The 15,837-nt window shown below is 38.1% G+C and overlaps 1 protein-coding gene across 1 annotated transcript in view; it reads left to right on the top strand.

Moving 5' to 3' along the window:
- The window catches only part of LOC123942250, a gene marked incomplete at its 5' end in the record, with an annotated part of 301,675 nt that overhangs the window by 200,737 nt on the left and 85,101 nt on the right, over positions 1-15,837 (top strand). The window contains 3 exons of the mRNA XM_046006109.1: positions 6,023-6,241; positions 8,283-8,535; positions 13,791-13,954. Of these exons, the coding sequence (XP_045862065.1) occupies positions 6,023-6,241; positions 8,283-8,535; positions 13,791-13,954 (636 nt within the window). The remainder of the gene's footprint in view (positions 1-6,022; positions 6,242-8,282; positions 8,536-13,790; positions 13,955-15,837) is intronic.

The following is a 15,837-nucleotide window of genomic DNA, read 5'->3' as shown; positions in this document are numbered from 1 at the left end:
CAGTCTGAGATAGGTATCCATCCTGGGTTCTCCCACAGCATTCTGGATGTCGCTGTAACACTTCCCACCCTGGATTTTATCCTCAGATTTTATTTGTCTTTTCACTCATCTGTCTCTACCAACAGAATGACATTTCTGTGGGTGAGTGACAGTGTTGCTCATCTGTGAAAATCCAGAACCCATTTATATTACCATTCTATTGCTGTTTTCCCACATTACCACAAGCTGTGGCTTAAGCAACACAAGCTTATTATTTTGCAGTTCTGGAGGTCAGAAGTCTTCAGTGGGTCTCACTGGGCTAAAATTAGGTATAAGCAGAACTACATTTTATTCTAGGGAGAATGTTTCCTTGCTTGTTCCAGCTCCTAGTAGTTGGCCTTATCCCTTGCCTCCTGGTTCCTTTCTTCCATCTGTAAAGCCAATGAATTTGGGCCAAGTCTTTCTCACACTGCCATTCTTCTGGTTCTCCTTTTGGTTGTCTCCCTGTGTCTTCTGCTTCTCAATTTCACTTTTTAAGGACCCTTATTAATTCCTTGGGCCCATCCAAATTATCCCTAATATTCTCTTTATTTAAACTCAGCTGCTTAGTAAACTTAATTCCATCTGCTACCTTAATTCCCCTTTGCCATATATTTTAACATAATCACCTGTTACAGGGATTAAGTATGGACATATTGGGGATGGGGTTATCCTGCCTACTACGTCATCACAGGGCCTTACATATACATTCATAGAATAATGATCTGGTGAACGAGTGAGTTGCGTCCCCTTAAACCAGCTTCCACGAAGGAAGAACCCTTTCTTTCTTTCAGGTTTCAAATAAAGGGGCCCACTTTCAGACAGTCTAGAGTTCCTTCTGTTGCTAAACCGATGGAGAGTTCCTCATGGCAAGTCAGCAGACAGGAGTTAGAAAACTCTTACCAGTTGTGTCAACTTGGGCAAATCGCTTAACTTCCTGATGCTTTAGTTTGTTTAGCTTCTGAAAAAGTCTGAGGGACTATGATGAGGCTTTCTCCACCATTAACACAGTATGACCTATCCATGTATTAGAATGACTCCCTGAAATGCTAACCACTAAGCCTTAGGAAAAGACTCACAGTCACTGAGGATTCCATGTTCCAAAACGTGATAAATGGAACATGATGAAAAGAGAAATGAGAAATACTCAAATAAAAGAACTACACGAAAATAAAAAAAATAAAAAATAACTTGATTTAAAAAATGCTACATTTAGACTATGGCTAGTTATACCAGAAGAAGGGAATATGGAAATTTTAGTGCCATTTATCCATAGTGTCTTTTAAAAAGGATTATTATGCACAGCTGATGAATGATGGGTTTTGGCTGTCCACAAATCCCTAAGGACTTCTGTTCACAGTCGAAGAGAGTTTAAGAATGCATTCCATGCTTTTTTTTTTTTTTTTCCCCAAAGCAATTTCGGTCCTTTTTTTTTTTATTATTATTACACTGATGGATCATAGAAATCTTGTTTGATATCGGGTCTCTATAAGGACTGGGCATGGAAGGGGGATATATGTGTGTCATATGAAATGTGGCTGAAGTTCAGAGAAATAGGTTTCATTTAATAGCTGAATACTGGATGACCTGACCATTCTTCTCAGCCTCTGGCAGCTCACCCCGTGAGCGATAGAGGAGTCGCCTGCAGGAACTGAGGAGTAGCTGCTGGCCTCAATGTGATTTTGCAGTGATCTGTGTGCTCTATGGCTTCCTTCATAACCAACAAATCAATTCCCACTGTACGTATTACACACCCCAGTGGCAGAGGCCATTTATTATCCTTTTGATGGTCATACTCTTTGTACATAACCAAGAAAGATTACAGAGGGAGGAAAGAACAGTTGAAATGTGGATGAAGATAGTGTACAATGGCACCGGTTTTTATAATGTGCCTTACATGTAGACAAGAATAAAAGAGATGCTTGCTTTCAAGAAAATTTCGAAACATGGATGCAGAATTTTCTTTTGAATGAAATATATTTCGAGAACAATATATGAAGGCATAATTGTGGCTGTAATTCTCTATCTGTACCCATCTGGAGTTCAGGTACAAATTCAAAATGATTAAAAGAAAAGGACTGTCCCTGTCACATGGGAATGGTTTATAAAGTACTCTTCAGTGAGTTTTTTTCACCCAACAAGCTTGTCGATACTTGCTTTTATTTGCCATCATCTAGCATCAACTAAGTCTTGTATTAATTTTCGTAGTATATAATTTTTCGTATATAACTTCGTAGTATATGATTTTTCAGACTCTAAATGATTGATTCCAGGTCTTTCCTAATTATCGGGATCCAGATACTATAGTTATCACTGTTAAACAAACAAGGAAAAACAAATACTGATTTGTGTTCACTAGGTACAGAGTAATTAAGTATTTTGAATTTGATATAAGTGATTCATGGTGACATTTTAGTGTTCTTTGTCCTAATGCAAGTGCCCTACCAACAAATATGTGTATCTGAATGTGGGTGGGAAATATTTATCAGTGAAACTAATGACAAAAGTATGACTTTATAGTGGGTTCTGTGCATAAACATTTAAACTGCTTAGTCATTTATATCAATGAAAAGAACAGTGGAAATTTCCAAAGGTCAAATAAGCTACTGTCTCTTCTGTTTTGCATCATCTGAGATTTTCTGGGTTTTTGCAAACCACACAATGCCAAATCTGTATTTGATTTTCTCTTCTCTTTGAAGAGGCACAACAGCAACAGAATAATTAACTGAAGAGCAGCATGCACAGAATATTTGCTTTAGCAGGGTAGAAAGTTCTGGATTTCATTTCCCATGATGATAAATGTAGTAAGGTATTCTGGAATCCTTCTATGAGGACCCTGTTACCAATGGGAAACCAAAACCTCTCAGGGATCTGTTTCCTGTTTAGTTGTTGCTCATTTGTATAATTGAAAAGCAGGCTCAGTACAGACTGCACGTTGATGTCTTGGGTGGTGCTCTACACCTTCATGGGAAAATACACACAAGAACAACAAAAGGGGACTGTCACTGTCAAGTTCAGTGCCTCATGAGTCCTGCACAGACCAAAAGGCTAAAGTCATGGATTGGAATTCTAAGGACGATATGGGTTTTCTTTTACTTTCTGTTGTTATCAGTTTTTTTTTTAAGATTTTATTTATTTGACAGAGATCACAAGTAGGCAGAGAGGCAGGCAGAGGGAGAGGGAGAAGCAGACTCCCCACTGAGCAGGGATCCCGATGCGGGGCTCGATCCCAGGACCCTGAGATCATCACCTGAGCTGAAGGCAGATGCTTAACGGACTGAGCCACCCAGGCGCCCTTCAGTTGTTGTTGTTTTTTAATTTTATCTCTGCAAAGACTCGTTTCTATTATTTATCTTCTCCTTTTCACGGTTCAATTATCATCATATTTAGTCTTCAGAGTGAGATAAGCTTTTTTATATACAATCTTTTGAATCTGTCTGTGAATTTCATTTCTGTTATGTTCTCACACTGCCTCAACTGCCGCTGAGCTACCTCCTCTCATACTAGCTTCTCCTTTGGTAAGATGCTTTTAATCAGGACCATTTCTGGTTGAGGCATTTACTGAATTACTCTAGAATATTTTTCTAGAATAGAATCAGACATGCTAACCCAGGACTTGGAACCTAGTTATTATAAAATCAATCACTGATGTAACAAAACTGACATTTTGTTAAGCTGGTGATGGTACACACTGATGATATTTACTATTGGAGTGAAGCAACATATGCATATCCTGTTTATGCTCTAAAAATAAAAGGAATCACATCGTCTCCTACATTTCTTGGGCTTGATGGAAGCCCAGCCTATTTCAAAGTAGTTCTGGTAAATATGGGAAGAGGGTAAAGCAGTGGATTGAGTATCTGTTATTTTGTGATGGAGGTGCAGGTTTTGCAGTGTTCAAAGTCTTTCATGGCTCTTAACTTAGTCATCATACTGACCCTGGGGTGTGGGTACTGTTAGCATACCCCCTTTCCATATGAGCAAACTAAGGCATTGAAAGGACTTCTGTGTAGACAGGCAGAGTCCAGAGCTTATACCTGTAGTCACTAAGCTATGGGAACTCTACTGTATATTCCCTGCAAGAGAGAGGCAGAGGAAGAGGGAAGCAGACTCCCCACTGAGCTGAGATCCCAATGTGGGGCTCTAGATCCCAGGACCTAGAGATCATTACCTGAGCAAAAGGCAGACACTTAACCATCTGAGCCACACTGGTGCCCCATGCCTCTAATTTATTTTCAGATACTTTTTCATCTTCTTTCTTGCAAAAACTCTAATTTTAGAAACTTTGAAAACATCTCTTGCTCCCAATACCAAACAGAGAGAGGAAACCTGATTGAAATCAGAATACCCTGGATGTAATTATTTTATGTTTAGTTTCAACAGAATGTCAGTATTGTGTTAAGGAATAAGAGAACTTCAAAGTTTCAAATTCTCATTTGCATATTACCAATGGCATATTAATAACTCATTATTAATAACTCATTAATAATTAATGACATTAATAACTCCTATATTAATAACTCATTTTTAAAAATAGTTAACTTTTAAAAAGGCATATACAAATAACAAAATCTAATTTTAATAAAGGTCTCTGTGGGTAGGTGAGATAAACAGGAATATAAATGGATTTTAAAGATTTTTTAAAATAAGTTTATTACTTATAATAATTCATTTCCATATTTCTTTTACAATATCTTATTGTAAACTACACATAACATAAAATTTATCATCTTAACCACTTTTAAAAATACAGTTCAGCAATGTTAAGTACATTTACATCATCATGCAACCAATCTCCACAACTTTTTCATCTTGCAAAATGAAAACCTTATACCATTAAGACCCTCCCCACTCTGACCCTGGTAAAATTCATTCTACCTTCAACCTTTGTGAATCTGACTGCTCTAGCTACCACATATAAGTGGAATCATAAGGGATTTGTCTCTATCTCACCGGTTTAATTCATTTAGCATAATGTCCTCTAGATTCATGCACGTAATGGCAGGTGTCAACAGTTCCTGCCTTTTTAAGGCTAAATAACATTTCATTTGACGGACAGTTAGGTGGCTTCTACCTCTTGGTTCTTGTGAATGATACTGCTATGAACAGAGGTGTACAAATATCTGTTTGAGATTTTGCTTTGAATTGTTTTGGATATATGCCCAGAAAGAGTATTGCTGGATCATTTTGTAGTTCTACTTTTATTTTATTATTTTATTTTATTTTATTTTATTTTATTTATTATTTTTATAGAGAGGGAGAGCATAAATGGGGGGGGAGGGTACAGGGAGAGGAAGAGTGAGAATCTCAAGCAGCTCCATGACCAGCACTGAGCCTAATATGGTGCTAGATCCAACGACCCTCAGTTTATGACCTGAGCTGAGATCAAGAGTTGGATGTTCAACCAACCCAGCCACGCAGGCGCCCCACAGTAACTCTATTTTTAATTTCTTGATAACCAGCCATACGGTGTCCCAAAACAATCACACCAATTTACATTCCTACCAGGAGGGTACAAGAGTTCCTATTTTTCCATACCCTCCTCAATGCTTGTTATCTTCTGACTTTCTTTTCTTTCTTTTTTCTTTTTTTCTCTTTTGGACAGTCATCTTCCTGACTGATGTGAGGAAATACCTCATTTTGATTTTGTTTTCCATTTCTATTTACATGCTTCTTTCCATGGTTCCACTTTTATTTATTTTATTTATTATGATATGTTAGTCACCATACGGTACATCATTAGTTTTTGATGCAGTATTCCATGGTTCATTGTTTGTGTGTAACACCCAGTGTTCCGTGCAATCTGTGCCCTCCTTGATACCCATCTCCATGGTCCCTCTTAGTCCTCCATTACAGCAAACAGAAGCTTAAGTAATCTGAGTCCAAGTATTTAAGAAATAATTTCATTCCATTTCACTTTCACAATGTCTTTATTATGGTTTCACACTATTTTACTGCTGGGCATGTACCTTAAGCTCCAAATTCATTATTGCTGTGTTTGTAGCTGTACTTCCGCTGCCCGTGGTACTGGACCTGGGGGACTCCTCAAGCATCTGCATTTCGTGCTGGTGTCCGTGTTTTCGGAGCTTCAGCTAGCTCAGTGGAGAAGTCAGGGCTTCTGGTACATCATTCTGCTGATGGCTTCCCTCTGGTTCCTGAGGCTCTACCTGCATTACCTTAGCCAGTGGCTGTTCCTCCGGGCCATTTCCACTCCTGTTACCAAGTGAGTGCTTTCCCCTGCAAGTCAAAGGGATGCATTTTCATCTTGTTCGGCCAAATGAAAGTGCAAAACTCCTCTCTGTCCATTTGCCCAAAGACCTAAAATGCGGGTATGATTCGAAGAGACAAAAATGTCTTTACCTAAGAGCAAGAAGGTCGATTACAGTTATAGTCTCATCCTATGGGCCTGTATAGACAACACGTATCTGGCACATCAATATTTCTCTAAAATTTAACAGATTCAAGTACGTTCTACCCTCTGAGCAGAACCCAAAAAGGAATTTAGCGACTGTATTTTATTCTGTTTTGATTTTATCAGAGTGACTCGGGCTGAAGGTATTTTAGAAGTAATGTAAGTGTGATTTATCACCTATGTTCAGGGAGGAAAAGATTGCTTCTTCTGCAAAATGATTGAATTCAAACAATTACCAAACTCAAGACCAGACAGCTTTCTGGGTCATTATACTCTGGAAAAAGGCGACACTTTGCAGGTTATCTCTCCATAAACCTGATTCCATAGACACTGTAACATAGACCAACAGAGAGAAATCAATACAAGTAAAATTCATTTTCTCAAATGTAGATGTTGCAGATAAAAATAAAGATGTGTGTATATTTTCAATTAAGAAGATCACAAACAAATTTAAGCCACTGTGAAAAAGAATATGTGTGTATTTTATACGTACACACATAGACTTTTTGACTGTGCTTTGAAATTAAATCACAAATATGTAAATGACCTGGAATATGCACGTTTACATGTACTAAATTACCATATCTTCAAGAGAGAATTTTTAAATAGATATATTTCTTCCTTTCTCCCCCTCCCCCCTTCTTTTTTTCTTGCTCTCTCTCTTTTTTCTTTCTTCTGGTGAGGGATTCCAAAGCAGAAAGGACAAATGTCATATGCTTGAGCTAGTTGTTTTTGGTAATACTCTTTTACTTCTACAATTAAAAAAAAAAGGAAAGCTCTATTTTTATTGGTTGTTTATAAAATGGGACTGCAAGAAAAATGTCTTGGCAGCCCAGTTTATCTGGTTTCTTAAGCATCAGAAGACCTAAGAAGAGATAAGGTATTTTGTTGACTATTGTCTAGATCTGCAGGCTCGAATCTTAGCTCCATGTCACACTGGAGTTATGAGACATGACAGTAACCACAGCGACTAGGAGCATTTCTTCACCTACTGTTCTGTGTTGGGTCCTCTGCAGTGAAATGTACACACATTACTTCCTTTGACATTCACAACAGCATAAGAACAAAGCATAAAAGTTCCTCCAAAGCATAGGTCAAGGAGTGGATAAAATGAAGAACTCTTTTTTAGTAGAGAGCTGGGAAAGAGGGTGTGTGAGCAGAATAACTGTGGCTGAAATAGAGGGGAGGGAAAACTTAGAGCACAATGAAATCTCACTTGGCCATAGAAGGAGGGTAGCAACACCTGGGTCAAGGCTGCCTGAATGACTGGGCTCACCTTGGATTTGACCCTTCAGTTTTCAGGTTGTGTCAAGTTGTCCTTTTTAAGACAGCTAAGGGATAGGATATTTTTACTCGCAGCAGAGCAGTGTTGTTCTGTATTTGAGGATCTATCTAGAGGAATCACTCAAAATCCATCAGGTATGTTAAGACTCGGAAGAATGATTCGACTGATTTACATTTCTGGTTTCGGATAGAGGTTGACTCATTACTACGCCCACTGGTATATTTTGCATTCCACACGGCCTACCTGTGAGTGTGTATTATCTGCAGGGCAGTCCTTAGAGAATGCTCTGCTCAGTGGGTAGAATTATTTTTCTTTCTATGGTGGCCTATGACATGAGAACAATGGCCAAAATAGAATTTGCCTTTTACTCGAACGTGAGCTCTCGTGGTGGTTCTATGGGGTTGGGAAAAGATGAAACCTTCTAACACCCAATTTGGGGGTAATATTAAGTGTCAATTTTTCTATATGAAACAAAGAAAGCATATAATCTAAAAATTATTTTGTATACCTGGTATCTTGTATAGTTTCTCTTGCTTACACATGCGTGGTTGCTTTGTTTTCCCACAGATTCCATTTTTCCCCTTTCACGGTGGAGCTTTGCTACCCAACTTCCTCACTTCGAATCAGAGAAGAGTTGCTCGTGGTTGTGGTGGGACCTTTAGTGCTGAACGCAGTGATACTTCCTTTGGTTCTGATCAGATGGGGCTGTCAGCTAGTGTTTGCCTCCTGCCCTGACATCTTGTCAAAGTTAATCATTACCATGGGACTATGGACAGTTCTAGACCCACTGGCAGTGTTTATAGTGGATACTGCCCTGGGGGTAAGTCAAGTAAAATAATCGGGATATGAGTTCTTGACATAAAATTTTGCTTTAGTGCATGAATCGGTTGATGTGGGAAGTTCCAGTAATCATGAAAAATTCAATATTTATCTTAAATTGAAGTTATTAAGTTTTTCCTCATCATAAAAATGATGGATGTCTATTATAATCAACTGAAGTGTTTTTAACAGTCTTAAATGAACATTTGCAGAATAAGCAGGAAATAATGTTGGCAATCAAATTCAAACTAATTGGTGCATTTTCACAATTATTACAGAGAAGTTTTATTTGGTAACTTTTTGTTGGTGACTCTTTTTAGTAATAAAGATTTTCACAGCCAAACTTTATTTAAAAAGGAATCATACAGTAGTTCCTTCAATTGGTTAGGTTACTTATTTTCTTTGGTTTAATACTGTTCTGTAATAAATATACTCAAGAAAAAGTAGAGCTTTTTAAACAATTCTAAGTGATAAATGAAATTTAAAAACTTACTCCATAGGCACTTATTTGGACTTTCATCATGCTCACGAAATGAAAGGAAATCTGAATTTTAACTACATTTTTATACCGTAGAGCTGGCTATGAAACATAGCTCCAAGCAAAAGAGCAGATGGATACTATAAATACATCAATGTGATCAAACAGTCATTAATAAAATTATCTTAATTGATCAATAGTATTCCATAACTGGTGTATTTGTCCTTTCTAGAAGAAAAAGAAAAGTTCTACAATTGGTTTATATGTGTCGAGACTATATCCATTGTGCCAAATAGATCACAGAGGTGGGGCCTTTTGATGGACTCTTCTCATTAACAGTGTTTGAAATGTGCTTGTACAACTGAAGACGAATCAGTGTTCAGAGTGCTTGGTGAGATCAGGCCCCGGGTTCTGCGGTCGGCAACGAGGATGGGCAAACCCGTCACTGTTTCATTTCTACCTCTCAGGCTGCACTGTGCCACAGCGGGGCTTCTTCCACTTTTTTGGGTTTATTCCTTCCCTGGGGACCTTATTAAAATATAAATTCTGAGTCAGCAGCTGGGGGGTCTGAGATTCTGCATTTTAACAGATTCCTACGTGATGCCAAAGATGTTGGTTTGTGTACCAGATCGCACTGCAACAAGGTTCTAGGCTCCTTACTCTCCCTTTCCTTTTGTTTGCTCAGGGTTCCTGGGGTGTTCTCAACAAGATTGGGGGCCCAGATGCACTGAGCCCATTAATGGCCTGTTTGGCTTTGAGTGAGGATTCTGTTTATTTCTTGTAGCATTACCTCTGTTAGAGATGCTCGGAACCTGCAGACAAATGTGATAGTTGACTCTGGAACCATGCAGATCATTCAGCATTATTAAAATGACTTAAAGCAGTGCTCATGGAGCCTACCAGTATATCTAGTTTCTAGTTCTGCTGCTGATGGTTGAAGGAAGAGCCGGGCACCAAGGGAAGTTTGTCAGTGCTTGGAAGGCTGATGTATTTCCACATTCTAGCCAGCAACGATTGTCTGAAGTCTCAGTACCATCGCACACCTTGATGACAGGTCAGAGTAGGCGTGTTTTCATGTGTTTTCTCTAAGTCCCCTCCCCCCCCCCCGCCCATCATTAGCTGCGTTCTGATTCTAGGCAGATTGTGCTGGAGCCAACTGGATTTTATTCAGATTCTGACTTCACTCAGACTTATGGTTAGCGAGGGGGAGACCGAGTGATCAAGGTTGGTTGAGCAGGAAGTGTAGAGGGGAACGCTGTTTGCATTCCACCGGGATCATATTCCATGGCATCTCCCAGTTCCTCCCAGATGCCTGATGGGCCTATTGAGCACATGGGGTGCCAGTTCAATCTTGGTGCAACCCCACAGGTGAAGCAATTTGGGGAGGATGAGCAGCTCTGTCATCTTCTACGATCTCATCATAGGAATGACTGCAGCCCTCCTGGAATGGCTTTCCTTATTCCAATCAGGTCCTCTAGAGAGAATAATAGCTGAGTGGGCCACTGTATCAAAGACAGCTGACAAAATGAGGAGTATAAATTTACTCTGGGGCCTCTGATGTAATCTACAGGAAAGTAGCCTCCAGCAGGGCCATCTCAGCACCAGTTCGGAGGTCTGTAACCTGATGGAAGCTGACTTGGATTCTAATAGATGAGTATAGCACCTGTATCATTCTCCACTTGGAAAGAAAAGCTGAAGTCTCATTCCCAATCTGCACAATTATAGACTTTCCGGTTAGAATCCATCAGGCTTCACTGCAGATGACATCTAATTTTGCTGTCATTAAAAAAAGAAAACTTCAAAGCTGCAGGTAACCCACAGAGCAGCAGCCTTGGAGTCCACACATGGACATGCCCATTAATTAAATCAAAATTCACATTTTAACATGCTCTCCAGGGACTCAGCTCACCAAGTTTGAGAAGTACTGCGCTAAAGCGGTGGTTCTCAAAGTGAGGTCCCTGGGTAAATAGCATCATGTCACCAGGGAACTTGATTGCAGTGCAAGTTGAAATGCAAAATCTCAGACCCCGTACCAAATCTATGGGGTCAAAAACTCTGGGAAGAAGCCCAGCCTCTGAGAAGGGGCTCCTGTGTTTTAACAGACCTTCCAGTTGATTTGCATGCTCATTAAATTCAGTGAACTACCGCTCCACATGCGATCATTGTTATCATAGATTGAAAGTCACTCATGAGATTCAACTTGCTTGGGTTCATACTTTCAGCACTGCCTTTTAGCAGAGAAAGCCAGGGATCACTTGTACTTATTTGATCCTGATCAGCTAGCCAAGAAAGAGGCTACCTTATTTTACTGATACATTTTGTTCTGGATTCTTTTTTTTTTTTAATGGCAATCCAGAAGGAGACGTGGCAGATGGAATGGTTTGAGGCTGACACATGGGTGGCTGTTGATGTTGCTAATAACATTTTGTTAGTCTCTCGGTCTGCTGGCTCAGAGGTTGGCAATGCATTCCCGGACCCCCCGTTGATGATACAACAATTCCACCAAATTCATAAATTCTTTCTCTGCCTGAGCCCCAATCTAGATAAAAAGTAGAGGAAGGATTTGCTATTGAATGTTTTAATTGATCAGCATGTATTTATTGACTGTATACTCTCTGCACAGGATTTTAAAAGAAACAGAGTAAGTCTGGCATGGTTTCTGCCCTCAGTGTAGATAGATAAGGATAATACATAAGAATAAAGATCAAACAAGGGTAGAATACAAGTGTCTTCATTCAGCAAATCAGTCTTGAAAATGCATTAGAAGTTATCATGGATTAATGGGAAGAGCATTGACTTGGAGTCAGGGAAAGTGGATTCTGGTCTCAGCTCTGCCATTTGTCAGCTATATGATGTTGGGTGAGTCAGTCTTCAACTTCATATGTACCACAAAAAAGTAATAATGCCTACGGATAATAACACGTACCTTACTCATTTCACAGTATTGTTGGGACAACCAATTGGAAATATTGAAATATCTAAGTAAATATTGAAATATTATTGAAATATTGAAACATTATTTAATATTATTGAATATTGAATATTGAAAAATTGTTGAAAAATTGAAAAATCCAAGGCATCATACATATAAACTGAAAGGAATAGGTTGAGGATTATAATGAAGTGATGGTACTTACACTCTGTGTACAATATAAGATGTAAGAGTCATTGCCCATGATCCAGGCAGGAACTTCCAGTCTAGTTAGAGAATCACACACAGAAGACGAAGTATGGGGAGTATGTGATGAATGCCATCTGGTAGGCATATCACTTGTTCCCTTATATCTTTCAAGTCTTTGTTCAAATGATAACTTTTCTGATCACAGTATATAGTAATACACCTCTATCCCTCCTGTACTTTTTTCTCCTTCATGTTTTTCTTCAAAATGCCGTCTTCTAATCTACCATACTAATTACTTAATCCACTTACATGTTTATCCAACACCTCCACCCCAACTTAAATGTGAACTCCAAGAACATAGGGCTTTTGTCTAATTTTACTCACTCTCCCATCTTCAGAGCTTAATGACATGTGGTGGACATTCACAAAATGTGTGTGGACCAAGTGAATGATTAGCATCTGTTGATTAGATTACGTTATTGGCATCATGTATGTATCATTTTTAGTATGTGTTGTCAGGGAATCCCACATCTGTGTCTTTGCCTTTAAGAAGTAGCAGAAGGGGAAGATCTAGAACAGAAGAAATGTATGACAATACTAGCAAATCTTCTGCCTGACGTCCAAGCAACAGATTCACATTCCACAAGGTTGACCCATTAACAAGTACAGAATATAAAAACTGAAATTTTGGTGTGGCGGTGAAAGAAACATCAGTTGAGAGTCAGAATGTCTGACTTTGAGTCATTGTCCAAGTGTTAAAGGATATTCTGATGTAAGGAAAATATGGATTAACCTGTTTCTGTTTTTATTTGTACCTGTGTGATATGGATTTGTTCTGAACATGTCCATTCAAGCCATACTTATTTATACAATTATCAGTTTAAAAACTAAAGAAATTCTTCCTTCTTTCTTACACTGAAGAAAATACACTTTATTTACATTTATATTACATATTACTTCCACCTAATACCATAAGAGTCATAATTACAGAGCATTTATGTTTTGAAAATTCAGAGGTCAAAGATATCAAGTGTCAATGTTCTAGGTCTATAACATTAAATATTAGCTTTTAAAGACCTCATTGCCTTGTATTTATTTCTAGCTCAATATAGAATGTGTTGTCCCTTGTCTAAAAGAAGGACTTATTGTTAAATTGACCTAATGTAAACTTTGGTTTTCAAGTTCACATTAAATAGACTGATAACTTCTTTTTATAATTTTCTAAAATAAGCTACCTATTTTATGCATAGTACAAATTAAATTCCTTTCAAATCTGCTTCAGAGAGAAAGAGATCTTTCCACCATCATATTTAATGTCTTTATATCTTGTGCTCATTAAATTCAGAAGTTAATAGTACATAAATAATACATGGCTTTTACTTTATGAATTACATGTAGAGTATACACATTTAAAAGCTTATAGGGAAATGAGAAAACACACACACACACACAACAACAACAACCTGGTAAACCAGCCATGGAAACCCAGTCTGTTTCTTTTCCTTTATATAGCTGAAGATCTGGTGATCTTTAGTACCTTGAGAATTTAATTTAAAAACAAATTATGGTATCATATGGTTTTTATGTACTTAAATTCATCTGACTCGATAAACGGTATTTCCATCCTATTTCTTACATTTGTGTTCTCTTTCCTCAGCGGCTTACACATAATGACGAGACTCCTGTGGCTGATGCAGCAAAGCTGTACTGGGTGTTTGTGAGAACCGAGCATTCGGGTGTTCTTGGTGTAATGCTCACAGTGCTCATTTACATCCTCCTGTTCATCATTTCTTCTTTAATTTTCTATTTGTGTTGTCTCAGGTAAGGTGTTTCAATCCTTTTGGTTCTTAAGTGTGTTCAGCCTCCAGTCTTGTTGTGCAGTTAGGTTGTGAGAATATGGTTAAAGAAGAGAAGTTAGAACCACGTCTACATGTCTACGATAGAAATGTCCTTGGTTGGGGCACTTGGGTGGCTCAGTTGGTTACGTTACTGCTTTCATCTCAGGTTATGATCCCAGAGCCCTGGAATTGCTCAGGCCTTGGGCTCCTCCTTGCTCAGTAGGGAGCCTGCTTTCCCTCTCCCTGCCCCATTCTTGCTGTCTCCTGTGTTCTCTCTCTCTCTCTCTCTCTCAAATACATAAATAGAATCCTAAAAAAAAAAAATTTAAAAAAGAGAAAGAAATGCCATTGATTATTTGTAGTATCTATCATGAAGACTGGCTGAGAAATTAATCAACTTTTGGGGAAATATTTTCTCCATAATAGAGAAATCTTTCTGCAGAACATTATACTGGTTTCTTCAAACTAGGGGCCAACAAGAAACAAGGAGTTGTTAATCCCTTGATATCCAATAATATCCTGATAAATTTCTCAGGAAGCTTATGTAAAATTCTTTTTTCTCTCTTCCTTCTAATCCACTTTCTTCCCATTCTTCCCACCCCTGCCAAAATCACTAAAGAAGAATCATCCTTCAGCTTTGATCCTGAATATCGTAGGGTTTGGTTTTCCAGGTCACTCATTTAGCAAGCAAGGTGTGTGTGTGTGAGGAAAACTGAGAAAAGTAACAAATTCTAGGTAGTATAAAAAGTGCTAGGAAGACTTTTCACTCTATTGATAGTTCCCTTTGCTTTGCAGAAGGTTTTGAGTTTGAAATAGTCTCACTTGTTCAATTTTGCTTTTGTTGCCTATATTTCTAAAAGCCATGGATATGAATATCCATGAAATCATTGGCAAAACCAATATCATGAAACTGTCTCCTTGTGTTTTTTAATAGAATTTTTAGTTTCAGGTCTGATATTTAAGTCTTTAATCCACTTTGAGTTGATTTTTGTGTGTGATATAAGGGTCCATTTTCATTCCTTTGCAGGTGGATATCGAGTTTTCTCAGCACCATTTCTTGAAAAGACCATCCTTTTTCCATTTTATATTTTTGGTACCGTTGTTAAAGATCGATTGACTGTATATGCATGAATTTCTTTCTGGGCTCTCTAGTCTATTCTGTTGATATATTTGTCTGTATTTATTGCCAATAACATACTGTTTTAAGTACTGTAGATTTGTAATATAATCCAGCAACTCCACTTCTAGAAATTTACTCAAAATCAGGATTTCAAAGAGACATGAGCATTCCCGTGTTCATTACAGCATTATTCACAATAGCTAAGATGTAGAAACAACCTAAATGTTCATCAATAGATTAATGGATTAAAAAAATGTGGTAGACACACACGATGGAATATTATTCGGGTTTGAAAAAGGATGTCTTGCAATATGTGACAACATTAACATTGGGGACATTATGCTAAATGAATAAAACCAGTTACAGAAGGACAAACACTCCATATTTCAACTTACACGAAGTATTTAAAACAGCCAAAGTCATAGAAGCATAGTGTGCAATGGTGCTTGTCAGGGTCTGAGGGAAGGGGTAATAGACAATAGCTTTTCAACAGACATAGTTTCAATTATGCAAGATGATTGAGTTCTGAGATCTGCTGTACAACATTGTGCCTGTAATTTATAGTACTATATAATTTACTTAAAGAATTGTTAAGAGAATAGATTTTAAATATTCTTACCATAATTAAAGAAAGAAGTGCTAGGAAGAGGTCAACACAAGAGTCTCTAAGAACATAGAGAAAAATGAATCAATGCAGGTCTGGAGGAGGATTGGGGTTGCATCCAAATACATCAGTTGAAATACAA

Source organism: Meles meles, chromosome 5 (assembly GCF_922984935.1).
Source record: "Meles meles chromosome 5, mMelMel3.1 paternal haplotype, whole genome shotgun sequence".
Classification (NCBI taxonomy): Eukaryota; Metazoa; Chordata; class Mammalia; order Carnivora; family Mustelidae; genus Meles; species Meles meles.
This window is presented reverse-complemented; position numbering and strand designations above follow the sequence as displayed.